This window comes from Thunnus thynnus, chromosome 3 (genome assembly GCF_963924715.1).
Source record: "Thunnus thynnus chromosome 3, fThuThy2.1, whole genome shotgun sequence".
Lineage (NCBI taxonomy): Eukaryota > Metazoa > Chordata > Actinopteri > Scombriformes > Scombridae > Thunnus > Thunnus thynnus.
This window is the reverse complement of record NC_089519.1, coordinates 8303452-8326431: the sequence shown is the minus strand read 5'-3', so window position 1 is coordinate 8326431 and position 22980 is coordinate 8303452. Positions and strand designations below refer to the sequence as shown.

Sequence of the window (22980 nt, the reverse complement as noted above, 5' to 3'; positions counted from 1 at the left end):
ATTATATTTGTATCGCTGAGTGATTAGTCCCTCTGACACTCTATCAGTTCCCGTCTGCAGTGACTCACTCTGTTCGTCTGGTTTCGTGCTGTGATCAAGGTGTGGTCGCTCGTCATACCTACAGGTGCATGAAATGGTTGTCAGCGTCACTGCAGTCCTTTTGAAAACGAGAAACAAAACGAATGAAAACACGAGCGTTAATGTAATATCCATAGCTATAGTTAAAGTACTCAAAAGTTATTATAACACACTACACTTTAATATACTGTAATGTTCCTAAAGGTCTACATTTTGTTGTCAGTGTTTGTCAAATGTCCGTAGTGAGCTGTACTTTGCTCTCATGTTGTTGAACTAGATTGTGGTAACAGAGTGACATAGATAGATAGATAGATAGATAGATAGATAGATAGATAGATAGATAGATAGATAGATAGATAGATTATTTATCTTCGTGGGGAAATTCCAGTTTCACGGCAGCAGAGACTTGTCAAGGAATAGAAATGGGAATAATAAATAAGGAATACAATAAATAAACATAAAAAATACTAATAAATATGTCTGATATATGTGCAGTGGTATCTATCAGTATAATAACCAGTATAAATGGTTCTGGTATGACAATTAAAAAGTGTAAACAATATAGCTGTATGTTAACATACATAAGTAGTTCAAGCTTGATATTATGGGCATCTCTTTTATTTATGTAGCCTAGTTTACTGTAATGTGGCAGCTAGATGAATTGTTGCATGGTGCATAAAACAATTTGATATGTTTGTGACGACTGCTATTAAATGAACAAATATATTTCCACACCCAATATCACAAGATAAACCTAGTTTAGCATCGTCCTTCACAGTTCTGTTGTAATCCCTTTTAAATACAGGCTATAACATTAAATTAAGCGATGTTTGCTGAAGGGAATTTAACGAATCAAACTTGGATTTTGCTGTTTATTTTTTAATGATTACGGTTTGGTTCGCTCCAGCGCCTCTCCCAGTGTGAACAGAGAGTGTGCGGAGCTGTGGCAGGGTGGGGTCGGGGTGAGCAGGCGGGGTCTGGGCTGAGGTGACGCTTCTTTTACTCATTTTTGTTCAGAGGACTGTCGGCCAGCAGCAGCAGCAGCAGCGGCGGCGGTGGAGAGAGAGAAAGTGGATTGAAGTAGGAGAGAAATACAGACAAGTGTCCCGTCCGAAGAAAACAACATTGTCCTGGAATAATCTTAAAACGCTTTTCCGTGTGTTTCGACAGGTAAGATTCACTGAGGGCACATTTACTTTCCCCCCGACAGTTTTCAAACTGCTGCGTCTTTTGTCTGTGACGTGTTGTTTTTCATTCTTCTCGCGCACAGTAGTTTATATCCTTCTTTCTATATAAACGTGTATGTTTGTGTGGGGTAATGTTGTGTTACATTTTTCATCTTTTGCTCTACCTGGTTTCAAATTCAGCCTCGTATTGGGAATTCATTTCCGCATGCCACAAACTGGCCACCGCTGCCTGCTGTTTAAAGCAGCGCGAGCTCTCCAGCCACCAAAAGTTTGCTGTCGTACATGAAACTCATATTTTGGCTGTTTTCTGCTGAATCATAACGATGTTTGGCCCAAGTATCGATCATTCAACTTGACGTCACTTGTCAATAGTGTCCCACAATGTCATTAGTGGTGTCCCGAGTGTGTGTGTGTGTGAGCGCGCGTGCACATACGGTGTGTGTCCGCGTGCGAGAGGGGCAGGTGAAGAGAAATGGGTTATTATTGACAAAAATGTACGAATGTAAGGAATATTTTTATTTTAAAAAAGAAAGAAAAGAGTTTACAGTCATAAAGTGAGAGTATGAGGTAATTTTATGGACACATAAGATGCTGACAAGACAATAACAAAGCATTTATTGCTACAGCTAACTTATAAATATAAACTGAATCAATTAATCGATTATTCAGTAAACAAACATGAATCTTCCGCTATTTTGATGATTGATTAATCGTCATTTTTTAATTAAAAGTGGTTCAGACCTTTTGAAATGTAAATATTTGCTGTTTTTTTTTCTGTAACGCTATGCCATACTTAGGTTTTTGACTGTTGGTTGAACAAAACAAGCAATTTTTAAACGTTACCTCAGCCTCTAGGAAACTGAATTTTTCACAGTTTTCTGACCAATTGACCAATAATTAAAAGTCGCATGCCTAAATTTAAATAGCAACAGCAGCAACAACACCAACAGTAAATAACAGAATGAGCTAATACACATGGAGGAGTTAGGTCTTGTTCACACACATCTGTAATATATGAGCGTGAATCATGAATCATATGCCTAAAATGTGTTGGTGTTGTTAGAGCTCACATCCCCTCCCCATGTCTCCAGGTGTTGCCAAATCTTCCATGATGTCATTACGTTTGCAGATGCTCCTGACTTGACAGGACAGCAGTTTTCCAATCCTGCTTAGTGACTGACTGCAGGAGCACACATTTTCTTTCATTTGATTTCATGAGTAAATCCACTGAAATCAGCATCTAGTTGAAATGACTTTTATCTTATCCGCTTTATCTTATGCGATTAAGTCATTTGCAGTGTCCTCCGCAGCCAACTTTAATATCTGTCAAAGTCAAATTTGACATGGGTCGCCTTGGAATTAGAGGCTAAACAGACATTCTTCTAAACTGAGCCTCTTTTGTGGTGCGTTACCTGGATCATTAAGCACTGAATCGCATTCACTATTGTCCTCTTGTCTGAATTATTTGCAAGTTAAACCTTCACAAAACAAGTTTGTGGCATCCAACTGGTTTCGAGACCAATGCGTCCAGCTGAGGTTGTTGAATTTGTGTCTGGTTGAATAGGACAGGGTGCCAATACTCTCTGCCAGTTTGGCCTCCACCGAGCTTGCCGTAGGCCTGTGTCATCAAGTAGTGCAGCAACAGACAGCACCCTGGTTGGAAAGCTGTTCCTGTCTGCCCTCGGGGAAGAGGGTGGTGGACGGCGGGAGCAGGGGGGGGGGTTGGCGGTTGGGGTGGGTGTGGGGGGGAGGTGACTTACTGTAGATTTTGCAGCTACAGCTGTGGTGGCACGGTGATAATCTCCCCCCTCCTGCTTAATTCCCTGATACTGTCCTACATTAGCAGAGCAAGAGGCCAGGAGATCCTTCAGTTTATAAATAGGTCTACACTTTGCAAAGGGGATTACTGTATGGCATATATCCGAACCTCTTTGTTTCGTTTGGAAGGATTTCTTTTTCTGTGGATTCACTGTCTTGCTTCACCTCTGTCCCTGTCCAGTGGTGCCTGACTGAGTACTTTCCAGGGGTTCAGTTACAGCCACTCAGCGCACACGTCGTGTGACCTGCGCTGTGTTTGCATATCACCCTGTCTATGTGTTTTACTGTTCCCATGGAGAAGGAACGCAGAGAGATAAAGTTTCTGGTCAGGCTCGACAGGGGTCTTTGTGGTTGAAGTCAAAGAGTAGGTGGTGTGACAGCATCAAAATCTCCACGGGGAAAATCTTCATCAGACAATATTGTCGTGGATCCGGTGTCTGAAATTAACTTTTTGACTCACCTGCCAAGGGGACTGGTAGATGAAAAAATCCACTGGCCAAGCATATTTTTTACTGGCCAAAATATTAAATTGCCTCTTTGTGTCACATATACTCACTCCTTGTAAATGTTGCCACATAATAGCTATTTAATCAGTGGTAGCTAGCAAAGTGATAGTTTAGCGGAGAGCTGCGATGCTGAGTAACTGATGTCTCATACAGTAAACAGTGCCGCAAAACTAGGAGCATTCCTACAGTTTCACGGCACTGTTTGGTGCATATGTCTACACTGTATAGGGAACAAACGAGTAAATTCCTCTGAGCCATCATGCCAGATATTTTATTACATGACTATTTTGGTACAAACATTTACCCGCCAGTGTGGCAGATAGCCTTCTGAGATTTACTTGTTAACTGAAAATCTACCCGCATTTGGCGCGTGGTGGGTGTAAATTTCAGACCCTGTGTGGATCCAAAGCAGATTCGAGATATTCAACCCTGCAGCTTCTCAGACACCAAGTGCTCCATTCGTCATAATTATTTACAACCAGAGAATACCACAGAAATAAGTCGTTATCCGCATGTGACTTAGAATGGATGACTTCAGCTTTAAACTATAAAAGTAAACCAGACAGGTGCAACTAAACACCAGATTTCCAGTGAAGAGGTTAATTCAATCCAGCCAAAGAATTTAGTGCCTCTTTATTTGGGGTAATAAAATAATTGGCAGCATTGTCTAAAAACATTTATTCACGCAAAAAATGTCTGCTGTCTCTGAAAAAAAAAAAAAAAAAAAAAAAAAAAAATCAGAAGCTTCCAGCAGAGCTCACAGTGGTATAATGCTGAGCAAGTAAAGCTGGCATTGCCCAGCTGAACCCTACCCATGACAGTCGCTGACATGAATTATTTACTTTCAACGGTTCTCCTGCTTGGATCAAACAGGGGCAAGAAAATGTCCCTTACTTAAAATGTCAAAGGCCTAATGGCTGTTTTTCTCCCCACCACTCGCACTTTAAAGCTGTTGTTAACGTCTGCCAGGATGGTCATTTCAAGTCAACTCCTATCAAAGCTCTGTCCAAAAACACCCACGCATCAGTCTAACAGCATGCTGGAAATAGCAGAATCCTACTGTTTTCATCATGAATACATTACCATTGATGATTTTTTCATTACGGACTGTGAATCCAAGCAGGGAGGGAGTGAACTAGATTCCTGCACTGACTCAAAAGACAAAGTTTTCACAGTTGGATGATTTGGCTTCTCAGCATAGTGACTCTGATGAGTCCTGTGGTGTCTGTTTTTTCTCTTCCTCCTCCTCCTCCTCCTCCTCCTCCTCCCCCCCGTCCCTTAATTACACTTCTATGAGAGATTGAGGAAAGTGAGGACAGTAAGGGTGTGGTTGAAACGGAAAGAAAATCACCAGGGAAACTTGACTTGTTAGATATGCAACATAAAGAGCACCAACATCTCAAATGGAAGTTAATTTTGCATATCGTCACCGTTGAGTGAAAATCTGATAAGTCAGTTTTTTGTTGTTTCACTGCTTATGAAGGATTTAATTCTCTTATGGGTTGAGAAAGTTATGCAACCATTGGTCCTGTGAATACTTTACAGAACAGTAGATAAATGCATGGGTATTTTGAACAACTAAAGCTGAAAGTCACACTTCCTTTTTCAATTCTTCTTTGGTTCTCAGGTTTTTGTCTGACAATACCAGTGTATGACGCAAATGACCTGACTGTTGATTTGTCAGTATAAGAGGCTGATTTTTTTTTTAATAATGTGAGCTTTCAATCTTCAAATATTTGACTTTTCTGCCACTTGTTTCTTTTATTTTGGTTCTGGTTTGCATAGAGAAGAACAAACTTGAGCTTGTTTCAGAGGAACGTTGTATTCTTCAGGACTTTTGCCCTGCTCTCCCAAGCACCCTCCTCCCACTCCTGTGTGCCTCTAATCTCCCTGAAAAATTAATCATCTGTCACACTGCTTCAGCGCTCAGCCGCACACCGATGCGTAGCAGCGGCAGTTCAAGCTAAAACTACTTGTCAGGCCTTAAACAGGGCTTTGAATGCAGTGCTGGCCACCAAACTTGGCCCATGAACACACAGAGCCATCTTGATGTGCTTGAGCCTTTTTGGTTGCATCCAGTGGGGACACTTGAGACCCGGTTTCCTTTTCACTGTGACAGCAGTCAATGGGACAATGCTGCTACTCTTTTCCTCTCTGCCCCAAACAAAGTAACACAGAAGCTCTCTGTGCTGTATCAGAGACTTAGTTCATCCTCTTCCTTCCTTCTATCAACCAAACAACATGAAGGGAGGTCTAAACACAAAATCATTGCCTTGAAAACACCGTCTTCACCTCAAAAGTGAGCATCACAAGTTCAAATAATGACTTAATTTTGAAAAATACTGTAAAATGTGATCATTTGATTTCCACATCTTTGTGATTCATTGTTTCCTGATATGAAAGTTAATCTTTGGACATACATGTTCCCTCCCACAATGTCTGATATGTGATGGACTGTCTTGTGAACTTTGTTGCTGTACGGGCCTCACAAATGAGGGTTTATTGCCACACAGGCTTTATCCCTTTTTTACTCATTCCCTCCTTCTTTATCAGCTTCATGTAATCTGATCCTGCTCCGCGCTCAGGCACCTCCTCCGAGACAGCTCACATTTCCTTTGATTCACAGTGAGATCCCACAGGGAGTAAACAACTACATACCAGTTTACAGCCACCACACTGCATCCATTGGCCTAATTCAACTCATTAAAGGAGCAGCAGTGAATTAACTGACAGATCTAGGGCCATTATCCATTCTGCTGCTTATTTTATTCATTGCCATGCTGACTGTGGTTGACTGTGTTGTCGGGCATGTTTCCAGATGAGTCAAGGAAGAAGGGGAGCATGCTGTGCTGTATCTGCCACATTTAAACAAATTCAGTTTGTGTGTTGCACAAGTGCACACCAGCAGTATCTCATTGTTTGTTCTTCTGTTGGCTCTTGGCATGGCGACGTTGCTATGGTCTGGATTTTATCAACTGCTTGTTACAGTCAATTGATAAATGCTCTCTCTCAAAGAGTGAGCGCTTTTACAAAATGTGGACGACAAGCTGTGCTCTTCTTGAAGTCAGGCCATGACATGATTGATGCTAGAGTAGTTTGTCACCATAGTTTTTTGCGTCTACAGTACTGTGTGTAGGAAGAGTTGTGAAAGTACAGCTTCTTCTTATAAACTTCCCCTCTCTGACCAGACGGCCCAGCAGTGTTGGTGAATCAGATAATGTTGACCACCACTTCCTGTCACCCACCACAATAAATCCATTAGCTGTGCACCACTTCACATCCTGCCATATTGATTTATAAGAACAGTTAGCCCCCGCTGCCTCCATTACAGTGCCATAACAGCCGTTGTTGGATGAGCGGGGAATAAGGGACATGTGGTTTTGGGACCTGAAAGGTTAGGGGGTGGGAAGGGTGTTAAGCTGTATCCCATTGGGACAGATGAACCCTGACTCTGTGGAGAAAGGATGCAGGGAGGACAATGTTAAGTGCAGCCTGTTTGCTCTGGGGGCTCAGCTGGCTGCACTGGCCATTTACTGTGTCAGGAGGATTGGACTGTATGAGAGCAGGGTGTTGTGTTAAAGTCATCTGGGAAGCAGTTTATAGTAAGAGGAGTGTCTGCTGCATGTATGTGACTTGTGTCTGTGTGTGTGCTCGTTTTTTTAATCCTCATTGGGACTGTTGCTGGTATAAACACTGACCTTATTGGGATCAGTAGTTCTCATGGGGACCAAAGCCTGGTCCTAATGCGGCAAAACGTCATTTCTGAGGTCCTATTTAAGGTTAGGGGTAATGTATGAATTGGTTATGGTTAGGGTTAGGCTGTACAAAATTATCCTAACAAGGATAGCTGTGCAAACGTGTGTATGTGTGTGTGTGTTTGTGTGTTTGTGTGTGTGTGAAGCCGGCCTATATGTCAAATAGTTGATCTGTTTCGGTGCAGATGGTGCAGGAAGCTTTACAGATGTGTGGTAACATAATCTGCTTTATTTGCATGTCAGCCTAAACACGACATTAGCAAGCCTGTTAGAAATCACAGACCGCCAGATGAGGTCAAGTTTCTATAAAGCTGTAATGTTCCCATGATCATGGGAATGTGCAGTTTATTATAAACAAATGATAAATTCTTGCTATGTATATGTGTGTGTGTGTGTGTGTTTTTAAGTCAGTTAAAGGAATAGCATGACATTGTGGGGAATAATTACTCTCTCTCTTGCCAAGAGTTAGATAAGAAGATTAATACCAATTTCATGTCTATATGGTGAATATAAAGGTACAGCCAGGAGATGTTAGCTTAGCTTTGCTTTGTGTGAAAATAACCGGTTGTAGTTTTAGGGGGGAGTATGTCATCTTAACACTAACGTTATTTGAATGGATTAAACAAACGAGATATGTGTTAATTAGTGGGCTTTAGAGGTGCTGGTAGGCGGATTTTGTCTTCAAACACACAGCAGGCTAGCTGTTTCCTCTTGTTTCCAGTCTTTGTGCTAAGCTAGGCTAGCTAACTGCTGGCTCCAGCTACATATTTACAGTACAAGGTAAACTATTCCTTTAAACTTGAAAAGCCTAATCTTCTCAAGCAGGCCTGTAAAAGCCTAGCAGAGCAGACAGCAAAGGCCTGGTGACATGTTATTTACACCCGTGCCTGCCAAACAGGCATGAGAGTAAATAACAAATCACTGCAAACATGTTAGGAGCCACTCTGGAATATGACCAGAGTTCATTTCCAACCCCCTGGGCCTCTTCCCTGACCTGATTCATTCCTGCTGTGACAGAAAGAAGAGCTTAGGCCAGCAAAGTCAAAATCAGTCCTGCTGGATTGTTTGTTCATAACTATACTCAGTTTGTAGCTGTACAACTTATTAATCATTGTCAGGGTTGTTCCTGCATAGAGAATTGCGAGGTGGCCAACTCTCAGCTGCCTCCGTCAAAAATCAGGGTCCCCACGGATCCTTAAGGTCTTAAAATATAACTTTTTGTAATTCAATGTACAAAGATGTCTTAAAATGTCTTCAGGAGGGAGGCACTGAATTTTGTTATGTACAAAAACAATGAGGATAAATATTGTAAGGTTTCTAATAACGGGACAAGACCACAAAAAATAAAAACAACAAAGTCCAACAGCTTACATTAACACATAAATGCACATTCATAGAAGCACGACGTGAACTTTGTGAAGCTTCCCTATTCAGCAAAATGTAGGTATTTTTTTTTAAGTTTCAGCTGTCATGCTTTCAGATATTTCTGCTTACTCGTAAGATTAAATTGACTGGAAAGTCCTCCTTCTTCTGAATAAAACGAGTTATAGCACTCCATGGTTTTATAGAAATGTGATTGACTAAACAGATGTTCTAATCATAAATGATTATGATTCCATGGCGCTACACAAGGGAAAATCACACTGAACTGTTTAGAAATGCTCTTGGAATGATCCTTTCACTGTGTAGTCTATAAGTTATTCTATGTAGATTTTAAGGGGGAAAAACAGAAGTAGGCCTGTGTAAAGAGGGTTGTAACTGGTTCACCCTTTCACTGTTCCAGCAGCCATGTTCATATTCAGCCACATCTGTCTTATGTTATTCATCATACCATTTAATGTAATGTCATAGTGAGAACAACAGCTGTATTACCCCCAGACCCAACAGATGTTGTTTTGGCTATGGTAAGGCTTTTATACTTTCAAGGGCAAGGCCTACATTGGCATTATCTTTTCAAATTAGCTGAACATCTTTTGGTAATAGTTTCAAATTCACCATCACCCCTATTTGCTGTTTAATTCAAAAGTTTGATTGTGGAGTTCATTAAGCCTAAATGCAGCAGTAGTGGTAGCTACATCACTTGGAGGTTATGTAGCCTAATTGAAATTGTGCTCCTTGAAATGTTTAGGCAGAGAGAAATTGACAAACATAGGTATCAGTGACCAACTATCTGTGTTCGAAGATATTTTTCTTATACATACATACATACATACATACATACAGACATTTATACTGTGTACACAGCCTAAACAATTGGTTTAGAACTACAACAACTGGGCCAGAAGAAGGCACGCACACACACACAAACGGTTTTTAAAACTATGAAGTACCACTTCCACCTAATTTTGGGCCAGGAAAACCCCTGATTATTAGGAGGATTTCCTGTGAAGAATTAAAATGTTGGGTCTACAGTTTAGCCCCACTAGCCATTAGGTGTAATCAGCCTCACCCGTTTAACTTATACACCCACACTGCAGCCACACCCTTGTTGAGAGCCTGTCACTGCTGGGGAGACACTCCCTGTCCGACATGCCTGTAGGGGGGGTTAATGGTGAATCTGATCTCATGATCGAGAAGAGAGTTACTCATCCATTGTTACAGTAGCCATATCCTCTGAGTGAATCAGTGAGATAAGTCGAGAAGAGTTGAGTTTTTTAGAAGTGTGAAAAAAAATGTGCACCGTTGTGAACAAGATTTATGCTTAGACACAGGACAGATTGAATATACTATGTGAGTGTGGAATGTCACACCAGCGCTTCAGCATGGATGCTGAACAGTATCATCTGTGCTTTTCTGCTGCAACTCGTTCACTGGCAGCTTTCACTTATACGCATTCCTGGTTTTACTGTGCAGGGGTGTTTTTTTTTTTTTTTTTTAAGAAAGAAGAAGAAGCCCCTTAAGCCATCTTTTACAGCTGTTGCCTAACAAGATAGTGGGAAGGGATGGGTGTGAGCTGCGTGTTTTCCTGAGTGTGGCTTCCATGTTACTGCGTGTTTGTGTGACTGGATGGTGGTGATGAGAATGAGTAAGGAGCAAGGTACAGTGAGAGTGAAAGGATGCATCACTCATTAACTGGAAGGGCGCAAAGTCCAGTTAGAAGTACAGAACACAACCAATGGCTTTTCGTCATCGCTGAATGGGGGAGGGAACAACTGATAAGTCTAGCTATTCAGTTATGACTGAGAGACACATTATATGAGTAAATATCCACATTTTACTATTGGTATGATAAGCTAAACAAACATTTTTGCTCGGATTTAGCTTTTACTTTTGCTACATAATGATTTTCTTAGCTTTTCTTTGCTTGAACTAGTCATGAGAATCACGGTAGAGGGAAAAAAAAAAGAAATTATGAGGAAACCCAAGAGAGAACAAAACTTATCAGTAAACAAGCAAGCCTTGCTTCAGACATCAGATGGGTCAGCAGATAAAACCCCCACAGTACAGTGCCTGAGTGGAGTTTCGGTTACCTAGGTGATATGCAGGGCGTGTCGCAGCATTGCAACAGTTGGCTGAACCCGCTGCCTCGCCCAGGAAAACAAAGACTACACAAACACTGTCCCTGATTTACAGAGAACAGGAAAGTTCTGTCACTGTGGACATGCAGTACATGATGTAGATCTGCCCCAAAAAAAAGTCATATGGGTTTCTATTTTATATCAATTATATGTTTGCCTTCAGAAAAAAATGTTTTTGTGGACAAAAAACTTAAAGCTGACAGTCTGATTTCTGTCAGTTTATTCCGCTTTCCAAACTGATCAATGGATAGATAGCGGTAGTTGCTTACCATCATGATGGACAAGCATTCATACCTGCGTTAAACAGCGGCCACGCCTTTGTAAGTAAGAAAGGTAGGAATACACAGTGATTGTAAGCATAGTTTCTGTCCGTGCCCTGATGAGTCAGGGCATTATCAGTAAAGTAGCATGTAGCTGCAAGTACAAACAGTCCTCTGGGGCCTGGCCCTGCAGGATCCCATGCCAGACTGACAACAGCTTGAAACTCACTACTCCCTGTGAAGGTGAGAGTGAGATACACGGACATGTTGGGACCTTTCAAGAACATTAGGTTCAGGTGAACCTATTTTGAATGCACGCATATCAACAGTAAATAACGCATGCAGGCCCAGAAAAAACCTATGTGGGGAGTCGCTTTGTCCATCAAAGTGAGAGAAAACTGAGGAGAGACTAATGAGGAACATGCAGTATTCTGGTATGTGCACACTATTGTCAGTTTCGGTATGATGCCTGGGGGAGAAGAATGGCCTTGGCCAGCTAAGGGGACTGAAACATCCGTATGCAAAGCCACGGGGCAAAGAGATGGAGTGGTGCTTTAATTAATACATCATGAACATCCACAGTGCCAGGCAGAGAGACCAAGCAGCTCATCTTTGTACAAAGTCCTTTCCTCCAAACCCATTGATCGATTTTGATTACTGATGTTCCAAGAAGTTTAATACAAGCAGAGGTGAAGGTGGTGATTTAAGTGTTTTATAGCCCATTTTGTGCTAAGACAGCAGTTTGATACCCTGAATTATTTTATTAGTAGTAAAGATGGAGATAAGCATAGTTGCTTATTACGTGGAATCACATTGTAAGCTAGCTGTTACAAAAAAGGAGAGAGGTTTCAAGGAGGGAAATATGTATCTTTTTTTCTGTCTGTTGAAGCCTTTGTTTGTTGACCTTGCCATGTGTAGAGCCCCCCCTGGTACCTCCAGTACATCTGCAGTGCCTGCAGAAATCAGCACACGCACACTTACATTTACACATACACACACACACACGCACACACACACAAAAAGCACAATGTACTGCAGCAATGTGCTCAGCAAAGAATCCTGTCAGTAACAGTCAAACATCTGAAAACACTAACCAGCACAGTGGATGCATTGTACTATCGGTTATATGTCACATGCAGTTACAGACAGCTATTATAAATGCAGATTTTTCTGTGATGAAGAGGATTTCTGTGGTGGATGGTATTCAGGCTGCAAATATGTGGAGACAGAAAACATTCAAGTTCAAACAGCGAGAGGTTATCTAAGGATAATCAATTTTTTTTATGTTTGGTCTTTATTTAAAGGATTCAATTTCAATAAAAGAGGGATCTTGTGTAAGTAAGTGAACCTGAGAGAGATTGCAACATCAAATTTTGTTACAGACAGAAACATTTTGTACAAATTAGATTTAATATTTGGCCTATAGTGAAGAAACATGCCTCTGCTTAATGTAAAGTCTGGGATTCACATTTCCAACCGTTTTTTTTTTCACACAGAAGTATAAACATTTAATGGTGAAGTAACAGATGCAGTAAGATGTCTTTGTGAGGACTGAATACCTGAGTAAATGCAGCAAGAATGATTTCATTAGGAAAACAAGATGATTCATAAAGAAAGGAAATCTGGAGAAAACTTGCACCAACAAGTTGCTTGTCAGTTATGCAACCTGGATCGTGTTTAAAAAAAAAAAAAAAAAAAAAAGAACTACACATTGTAAAAAGATGGCTCAGGATGTTGGATTACTGGAAAAGTGTATGAATGAGGCCATGAAAGCAAGTAAGTGTTAAAAACAGTATGTCGTAGTATTTTAAATAAGACAAACAATAACTAAAGTAAAGTCGCAGGAATTTAGAGGTGGAGGCTTGTCTGTGACAAGGAGTTTGCTCACCGTCTGTACACACACACACACACTCACTTGGAGCACACTGGACTCAAAACCTGACGAGCAGGTTCCTGATCGCCATGCGTCAGCAGTAGGTTGCTCACACGGCTATATGGGTGGAGGCCTGGGGTGAAAGGTCACTCAGGCTAGCTAGCATTCCTCACTTACAGCTGTCTCTCCGCCCACTTCGCCCTGCTCCCCCATGAGCTGCTGCTGCTGCTCTGTGTTGTCATTTTCAGGTCAGGGTGAACAGCCGGGTGGGAAAGGGAGGGGCGGGGTGTCATCTTGTGAGCTGTCACATAAAAACTGAATGACAATCTTGTGTAAGAGAGCGGAGATCTTGCTGGAATCTTTACTAATTCATGAAAAGATGCAGCTGTGTGGTGAAGTGCATTATCATCATTTGTAGCAAAAAGAAATGAAAATTCTGACTTGGACTTTTTTGCTTGTGTTTTAAGGTCTGCTCCATCGTTGTTTTGATAACGGGAGGCAAGGATGGCAATGCAAAGTAAGTGATACACAATTCAGCTCTTTTTATGTATTTTACGTTCATTTTTTTCCCCTTCTTTCATTTCTGCAGACTTAATCAACATAAATTCATTATATCACAAAAAACAGAGTAATGTGAATTTATGTTCATTTTTGATATAGCTTGTGTATTTTCATGTTGACTTTTGTAAATCTTCTCATTCTACACTACTTTAATGATGACTGTTGAACATTTTGATCATGACCTTTCCTACTTCCAACTATTGTTCTCATGTATTTATGTTGAGGTCACTTCCTTTATACAGCTGATAACTAAAGGTTACTCCTGTGAAAGAGTTCCTTTATGAAACTTAGCAGTAAAAGATGCATCCACTGGGGAGAAAAAAGGGGTATTTGAATGAAAAATAATAAGGTATAATTATACTCAAAACCCTCACTCCTTGCCTATTAAACCTGTTAATAAATGACTTGTGTCCAACACCTCTGACATCCCACTCTTCCTCTCTTTGTGCTCGGCAGTGGGTGAGCTTGACAGTGGCATGGTGAAGGTGGCAGAGTGGCAGCAGACGATGTATAGTGTAGACTCAGGCATCCAGTCTGGAGCCACCACAGTCAGAGATGACGACGGCGACTACACCACCTCCAAGCAGTACACCGTGACCACCACTGTCACAAGTGAAGAGCCTGGTAAGACGACAAGCTAGGGTCAAAGCAGTCAATATGCATATTTTAGCCTTTGCTTTAATGGCTTGACATCATCATCATCATCTCACTTCTCGATAGACTTGGATTCTCAGTACACCATGACCAGAGCCCAGCGGGTGCGGGCTGCGATGTTCCCAGAGACGCTGGAGGAAGGCACGACCATCTTGTCTACTCAGACAGACCCGTCCCAGATGACCAACGTCCAGCGGTTGGCTGAGCCCTCCCAGATGCTCAAGACAGCCATCATCCATCTGATCAACTACCAAGACGACGCTGAGCTGGCCACGCGTGCCGTGCCCGAGCTCACCAAACTGCTCAACGATGAAGATCAGGTGATGAATGCAGAGTCATGCCTGTATACAGAATCTGAAATTAGCACAGTATTTTTGTAAAATTTGCCTCAGCTGGATGCACCAATAAGGCTTTCAAGAGATAATTCTGTTAAAGTAAATTTAGTTCTGTTGCACTTTATAATGAACAGCAAACTTGATATCATCATAAAAATAGATTAACTCACAGTGTCCTCTATTCATGAAGTCCTGTACAGTTTGTATACATGAGTATTGCACTGAAACAGCTACACTTATTCACCTTCTTATAAGAGTTAGATGAGAAGATCAAAACCATTCTCATGTCTGTAGGATAAATATGAAGGCAGCCAGCAGCTGCTTAGCTTAGCTTAGCATAAATACTGGAAACAGGGGTAAACGACTCACCTAGCCTAGCTAGCCTGTCTCTGTCCAAAAGTAACAAAATCCTCCTACTAGCTCCTTTAAAACTGACAAATTAACACACTTTATCTCGTTTGCTACTGTAATGTGCCGGACTGTTTCTTGGCCAGGAACTTCACAGTGACAACAAGACTCAAGGGTGGTATCAATCTTCTCATCTAAATGTTGGCAAGGAAGCGAATAAGCGGATTTCCAAAAACGTCAAGCTATTTCTTTAATCAACAACAATTTTTATCCAGCTGGATCCAGATGACTTTCATCAAGCTGTCTGGATCCAGCTTCTCAAATTTTCTACTTTTAATGGTTTTACATCATTCCAACTTCAGTATTTTGGGTTTTGAATGGTTGGTCACATAAGTTTGAAGCTGTCACCTTGAAATGGAAAAAAGTGATAATCAAGACATTATTTTAAAATTAAAAAGCCCTACAGTACACGTATTTCACCCTTTTATAATAAAAGTACCAACGTTACGGAGTCAATTTAATTCATATCTGCCGGTAAAAATTAACAGTTCTTTTCCATCTTCATCTCTCATCAGGTGGTGGTCAGCAAGGCAGCGCAGATTGTCAACCAGCTTACACGTAAGGAGGCATCTCGCCATGCACTGATGCAGTCCCCTCAGATGGTGGCCGCGGTGGTGCGAGCCATGCAGAACACAAGCGACATGGAGACAGCAAGAGCCACAGCCAGCATCCTCCACAACCTGTCCCACCAGAGAGAGGGCCTGCTCTCCATCTTCAAGTCTGGAGGCATCCCCGCTCTGGTCCGCATGCTCAGGTACTGCTGGACAAAGAGAAAGAGAAATCATTGAGTGATGAAGCTTGTCCAACTTCTTTCACTTGTCACAGTTTCATCCTAGTCGTTGATATATGTTGGAGAAATGTGCACAATTACCAGTGCAAACTTGAAACCTTCACTCTGGGTTACAGTATAGTTATGAAAGGAAACTTCCAACCTTAAACACATTTTGCTGTTTCATGGTTTGTTCATATAATGTAATTCAAAATATACTCAATGAGCATATCCCAAGATAGAAACTTACAACAACTGGACATGCCATTATTTTTTGATACACACTTAACCCTCCTGTTTATCTCCCTCAGCTCTCCTATGGAGTCTGTGCTCTTCTACGCCATCACCACGCTCCACAACCTGCTGCTGCACCAGGAGGGAGCTAAGATGGCTGTTCGTCTCGCTGACGGCCTGCAGAGGATGGTCCCCCTGCTGAAGAAGAGCAACCCCAAGTTCCTGGCCATCACCACAGACTGTCTGCAGCTTCTGTCCTATGGCAATCAGGAGAGCAAGGTGTGTGTGTGTGTGTTTAATTGTCAGTTACTGAAGGTTTTGTGCCAGTGCACAGTCATACAACGGCTGATACACTTCATTGCAGCCAAGTATTGTAACTTGAGACTATTCACGTTGTCGTGCTTGTATGTGCATGTGTTGTTTTGGGTGTGGCATGTGAACAGAGTTACTCAGGTGCTGTCATAGTGAAGGTTTGGGTGCGGTTTTTTGTTGAGTAGTAAAATAAGTGAGGATTAAGTGGTGTTACTCACGTCATGGCTTTGTTTCACTAAGGGCTTCTTCACAAAAAGATCCTGATTGTTTAAAAAATCAAAGTTGTGTTTTCACTTCATGTACCGACACATAGACACATACTCACACTGTTCCTCTATTTTACAGCTCATCATTCTTGCCAACGGGGGTCCTGAGGGTCTCGTTCACATCATGAGAAACTACAGCTATGAGAAACTGCTGTGGACCACAAGCCGTGTGCTCAAAGTCCTCTCTGTATGCCCCAGCAACAAACCCGCCATTGTAGAGGCTGGTATGTAATAGATGTCTTTTTTTTGTGTGAGCACACACCTGTGTGCACAAGCTAGTCATACAGGTGTGCCAGCTATTTGTTACCTGAGCCGAGGCTAATGGCATCTCGTCAACCGCAGTGCTACATGACAGCACATTTTATGAGATGTTGCTTAGAGCTGAGTGATTTAACTTGCTAACTCTGTTCTCTCCAGGTGGGATGCAGGCTCTGGGTAAACACCTCACAGGCTCCAGCCAACGTCTGATGCAGAACTGTCTGTGGACACTCAGGAACCTGTCTGATGCTGCCACTAAGCAGGTCTGTTTGCACATTTATATTCACTTCATGTTTTTTCCCTCTACCCTTTGTTGAAAATTTTTTTATTTCCTATAATTCAACACATAAAAAAACTCTCTGAAATCTCTCTTCTGTTTCCAGGAGGGCATGGACAGCCTGCTGCAGGTGTTGGTGGGCCTGCTTAGTTCAGATGACCTTAACATGCTCACCTGCGCCACTGGGATCCTGTCTAACCTCACATGCAACAATGCCCACAATAAAACTCTGGTCACCCAGAGCAACGGCGTTGAGGCACTGATCCACGCCATATTGCGTGCCGGTGAGAAAGAGGATGTGACCGAGCCAGCCGTTTGCGCTCTGCGCCACCTGACTTCTCGCCACCAGCAGGCTGAGTTGGCACAGAATGCTGTGAGGAGGCACTACGGCATCCCCGCCATCGTCAAGCTGCTCAACCAGCCCTACTACTGGCCCGTCATTAAGGTAGAGAGAGGGAGGGCAGGGAAAGATAAAAGCATTGTCTAGGTTGGGGGAAATAAGTGTGCTCTTGCTGAGATGATTGTTTAAGAGTGGTGGTGGTGGAAAGGACTCAAGGCAGAAAGCTAAATGTGACTGAGAGCAGGTGCGGTTGGAAACAGAAGTAAAAGGTTGATCCAAAGAGAAATATGGGGGGGGGGGATAGGGAGGACTGGACAGATGGACAGAGGGGATGGCAGATCCGGCAGAAGGCCAGTATCTCATTCAGCCCGAAAGAGCATGAAATGCACATGACAGCATGAACATTATGTTTCACAAGAGCTCCCTTTTTAAAGAGGCAAAAAAATAACAGATCCATATTTTAAGACACAACAAAGTGTAATGGAGACAGAAGCTTGAAGTTGTTTTACCGCCTTGTGTTACTTGCTGAACAGTAACTGTGAACAGTATCATGACTGTGTCTTTGCCATTTTTTCCCTTCTGAAGGCTGTGGTTGGCCTGATCCGTAACCTGGCCCTGTGCCCCGAGAACCAGGCCCCTCTGAGGGATGCAGGAGCGATCCCCCGCCTGGTCAACCTGCTGCTCAAAGCCCACCAGGACGCCCAGAAACATGGCTCATCCGCCCAGCAGACATACCAGGTACATGACAGACTTGTTTCACGGTTCTTGATGTTGACAGATTAACTGTGTGTGTCTGTTTTAAAGGGGGTTTGGAAATTAGTGGTCGTGAGTTTTTTCTGTATCCTTGACTCACATTTATTTATTTGATCTTTGTTCTCAGGATGGAGTGAGGATGGAGGAGATTGTGGAGGGCTGCACAGGAGCTCTGCACATCCTGGCCAGAGATCCCGTCAACAGAGCAGAGATCGCCAACCTGCAGACTATTCCTCTATTTGTTCAGGTAGCAGACCGAAGCTCTCACAGTCACTTGTCTGAATTATTAACTTTCTTTTGTTTGTTTCTTTGTTTTTTACTTATTTTACCTCCTTTCCTTCCCCAGCTTCTCTACTCACCAGTGGACAACGTGAAGCGTGTGGCGGCGGGTGTGCTGTGTGAGCTGGCTCTGGACAAACCGTCAGCTGAGATGATTGACAGCGAGGGAGCGTCGGCTCCACTGATGGAGCTGCTGCACTCCAACAACGAGGGCATAGGTATGACACTGAGATAATGCACTGCAATTACCTTAATGTAGCATTTAGTCATAGGTGGAAAGCATTAAAGTCAATTTACTCAAGTCATGTACTTACTGTGAATGTTGCTTCCAGGTACACAAGTACGTCCATTTTCTAAGACTGTATACTTTTACCGCACTACATTTCACGATGACATTGCTGCCCACATTTGAAGAATATAATACAATCATTCTACATATTACTTAACTACAGCCAATATGTTTGTATAAGAATTGAAAGATGGTGGTTATTTTTCCTCACCGCATTATTTTAAGATTAGTTTTTACCTAATTTTACTAGCCCCTGCTTAAATCATAAGGCTTACCTATGTGAAAGTATATTACATTTACATGTTACATGTAGTACTATCATTATTTTTTTCCTCATTTTGTTATCTTTAAAACACAAAACTGTTCCTGCAGGATTTGATCTGTCCCTCTGTCAGTACACCTACACTATAACACATTGTTAATAAAGGGTGTGGAGATTTCTGTACATCGCTGAATGTGTCCTTTATTTCTTTCTCAGCTACTTACGCCGCAGCTGTGCTCTTCCGCATCTCGGAGGATAAGAACTCAGACTACAAGAAGCGAGTTTCTGTGGAGCTCACACACTCTCTGTTCAAACACGACCCTGCTGCCTGGGAGATGGTGAGTGTCTGGCGCCCTCCGCTGCCAGGACAAGACAACTGAACATTTAAAGTAGATTTTTAGACATTTCTGTATTACCTTCAACTCTCCGGGTTTACATCAAACTCATCTCAGCATTCTTAGATCATGCTGATAGCAGTGATAAAGTACATTCTGTGAAGCAATTTGTTTCTAAGTAATAGTTTTTTTATTATAAAATCATTCATGAAACTTAAATGAAAATCAGCAAGCTTTCTATATTAAAGTACTGACTTTATTTTGACCTTTGGCCTCTTGTGACCTCTTTGCAGGCCCACAACAGTGTCCCCATGGATGGACCCTATCCAGATGGTGAGTAACTGTGGCTGAAATGTGCACATGCAGCACATTCCTCAGCACTGGGCCACCACAGGGAGCAAACCACAGCATTAATGTGCTGTAATCTGCTAGCAGGTTGTCTCCCCATTTGGTAGCAAAAGGAATTAGCTTTTCTAGTAAAAAGACTACATGGGTACTTACTAACCAGCTGACTTATCAAGTGGCTCAGGTCTTCCTACCTTGATTTTTTTGTATCTCATGTCTCCTTCAAATCAGTCACAAACTTCTGTTTTTTTGGTTGTTGTTGGTTTTTCCTGCAACCTAGTTATTTTCAGTTGCATGTCTTCTGTTCTGCATCATATCTGTCCTCTTGTACCAGTATGATCCAAATGGATATAATGGATACTTAATATAATACTTAAATTCAGAGCATGACTCTTGTCTCATTCACTTCAGTCTTTTCCTTTTCTTGATGTTTTATGCTTTAATTTTTCTTTGTGCATCACTCTTTCACTATGCCTAATAAGAGTTCAGGTTCTCTCTTCATAATTTTCTTTCCTGGAGTTTCCTGTGTGCATCTTTCTCTTAATCTTTTCCTTCTTTTGACTTTTCTCCTTTTATGGCCTTGGTATTTGTCTTCTACTCAGAGTAGAGAGACTCTAAAGCCCCTTTCACACATGCAGTCTATCCCCGAAATGTTCAGGAACATTTTCTGCATGGGGTCATGTGTCAATGGGAGCAGGGACTGATATTCAGGGAGATTTGTACTGCCCATTTCCCACCTCAAGACCTCGTAACATTTCAGGGAAAATGCCGGTACAACTGTTTTGTGAATGAAAGCAATAACGTTGCAGGGACAAGCACGTAAAGGGGTACGTCCATCTGACAAGAGACATTTTCAAGTGGAACAGGCAAACCAATCACAAGACCCCTTTGATGAATGTATTTGATTCTGTGACTTGTTTACGGTTGCCTTCAAGTATATCCAACTGTCGTGAAGATACTGTGTTCGTGCTGCAGCTGCGGCTTGATATACTTGGACATCTTCCGCCACGTACACGTACATCCGGCCTTGCCCCATCTTCTTCTTCTGTTGAGTTTTATGGCGATTGGCATACATACAAGTGTTGCATGCCACCAACTGCTGGACTGTCCCTTGCCCTATCTATTCCGGTGTTGCCATGGCATGTGTGAAAAGGTGCAAGACAGAAATGTTCCTGAATGTAGCTGCTTGTGTGAATAGTGAAAATCATTAGCAGTGCCTGAAAGGTCATCCCAGTAATTTACTGTGAAACAGGCTTAAGGAGAAAAGGATCAGCTTCTCCTTTCTCTATAATCACAGAGTTACTTAACTGTTCAGAAAATGTGGAAAATGTTGAATGATTCCTTCTAATTGGAAAAAAACAAATGTTGTCTTGCAGAGCTGGATGCTGGTTTCCAAGGCTACGGAGGATATCCAGCTGATATAGACGGCATGGAAGGAAATATTATGCATGATGAATACGCAGCCAGCATGGCCTATGACAGAGCACCGTACACCGAGCATTATTAAAGGTCAGTACATGCAAATGTTACCTCAACTGATAAGGATATGTTGGTTATCCTTTAAAGCTCCTGAAAACTTGTTTTTTCAGTCTTCTGCTAATTGTAACGCTAACTATTCATGACTAAATAAGAAACTACATAACCACATAACTGTCATCACATTTTGATCCAAATTTTTTTTTGGATTTTTTTTTTTTTTAACTCAAAACTTTATTCAAAAAGTAAGTGTACATAGCAGGTCAGTTACAGAAGTACACAATACTGATAATATATTAAACAATATAATATAGATTTTTTTTTTAAACTTACAGATAAAAATGAAAAGCAAATATGTTTCTATAATATTATAAGTACCTATTGTCTTTCTTGTTATTTTTAACACTGAGATAAATAAGAAATTAGCAGAAAATGTTGGAAGCCATAGCTCACAGCAAGAAGCTGGTTGAGAAAATTGTTTTTCAGGGCCTTTAAAGTTTGTTGATTCTTTTCTACAAGATAATAACTTTTAAATAACCAGTGTGAGAAAAATCTGTGCTTGAGAGGCAGATTGAAAGTTGGCGATGCTGCAGAAATGTTCTGAAATTTTTGTGAAGGTTCTGTGGATTTTTTTTTTCTCATCATGTCTTTTTTCCTCTTCTTACAGACCCAGGAGAGAGAGAGTAGTGGAAAAAGGAGGCAGGGGAGCTGGAATGGGATGTAATGGGACAAAGAAGAAGAGAATATAGTCGTCAGTAGAGATTATTCCATCTGCTCTCAGCCTGTTGTAATATATGCAATTATCACCGAGTACAGGACTCATAATCTTAACAGGGCTCATCTTTGTTCTATAGCATAAATTTGCTGATTATAAGTTTGACAGTGACGATGCTCGTAGGTTCTCGTTGAAGAATCTTCTAAGAGTGTGTGTGCGCATGTGAGTATGTATGTGTGTGTGTGTGTGTGTGTGTGTGTGTTTATGCTTTTGGGTGGGTAATCTATGCCAAAGAGATTTTATTTTGTGATGATGATCATGTAGCTTCCTTTTTGTTTTTTAAAAAAAAAAAGAAAAAAAAGGAGAGTAATAGTTGAAAACACTGCCAGAGGTGGCTCAACGTGCACGGTGCACTGCTCACCGCTGTTTCTTTCTTAACGCCTTTGTAACAGACACTGCTGTCTTTGCTGTAGTTTTGACACTATATATACCGTCAACTTTCTCCCGCTGTGACCCGAGAGTCAGTCAAGAGTTAGTTAACACAGGCCCGCTTTTCTTGTGACTAATTCATTTGGAGCGAACAAACGAGGAGGTCTTTGACAGACTTGTGAGAGAGCGGTGTAGGGCTGCCCCCCCTTCTTAATTAATCAGCTGACTTGTGGATCATTTGGAGTGTACGTGATCAAGATCGTCGTTTGTTTTTCTTTTGTTTTCAATTGTTTCTCATCTTTTATAAGTTATTTAATGGGAACTGCTCACATATTTGGCATTAACAGAATATTAACAAAGATTTTGGATTATAAACTGAAAGAAGAGCTTGTATGTGTCTGTAATCATTTACAATAATGTGGGTAAAAAGCAGATTTACAGTTCAGTTCAGCATCTAATACTTGTTGAGGTCATATATTTGGGGGCAGCCTTACAGCTGGAGCAAACTACTGACAGGGAAATTTGTCTTTCTACTTAATAAGAGTTTTTACTGAAATTTTGTTTTAATAAAAATAAAGGATATATTAAACGTATTATGTTGTCTGTGTTTATTGAGTTAAAAATCAAAACTGCATTTTGATATGTTTGATGTTTGAGATATTTCCCTTAATGAGGACATACTGTTCAT

At 41.5% G+C, this 22980-nt stretch overlaps 1 protein-coding gene across 1 annotated transcript; it reads left to right on the top strand.

Moving 5' to 3' along the window:
* The first annotated feature begins 1083 nt into the window (after window positions 1-1083).
* jupa (junction plakoglobin a) lies at window positions 1084-22885 on the top strand. Its single transcript, XM_067583889.1, has 16 exons — window positions 1084-1248; window positions 13463-13512; window positions 14013-14180; window positions 14277-14530; window positions 15469-15707; window positions 16034-16235; window positions 16614-16758; window positions 16952-17055; window positions 17176-17514; window positions 17995-18147; window positions 18290-18409; window positions 18509-18659; window positions 19209-19330; window positions 19621-19660; window positions 21049-21181; window positions 21816-22885. The coding sequence occupies exons 2-15, from the start codon at window positions 13500-13502 to the stop codon at window positions 21177-21179; spliced, it is 2181 nt and encodes a 726-aa protein (XP_067439990.1). The 5' UTR covers window positions 1084-1248; window positions 13463-13499; the 3' UTR covers window positions 21180-21181; window positions 21816-22885.
* The last annotated feature ends 95 nt before the right edge of the window (window positions 22886-22980 follow it).

Bases quoted from the DNA above. Each gene is read 5' to 3' on its own strand.
- jupa (XM_067583889.1), top strand. The intron at 17,056-17,175 runs GTCTGTTTGCAC...TTCTGTTTCCAG, and splicing joins CTGATGCTGCCACTAAGCAG to GAGGGCATGGACAGCCTGCT. The intron at 18,660-19,208 runs GTATGACACTGA...TTTCTTTCTCAG, and splicing joins CTCCAACAACGAGGGCATAG to CTACTTACGCCGCAGCTGTG.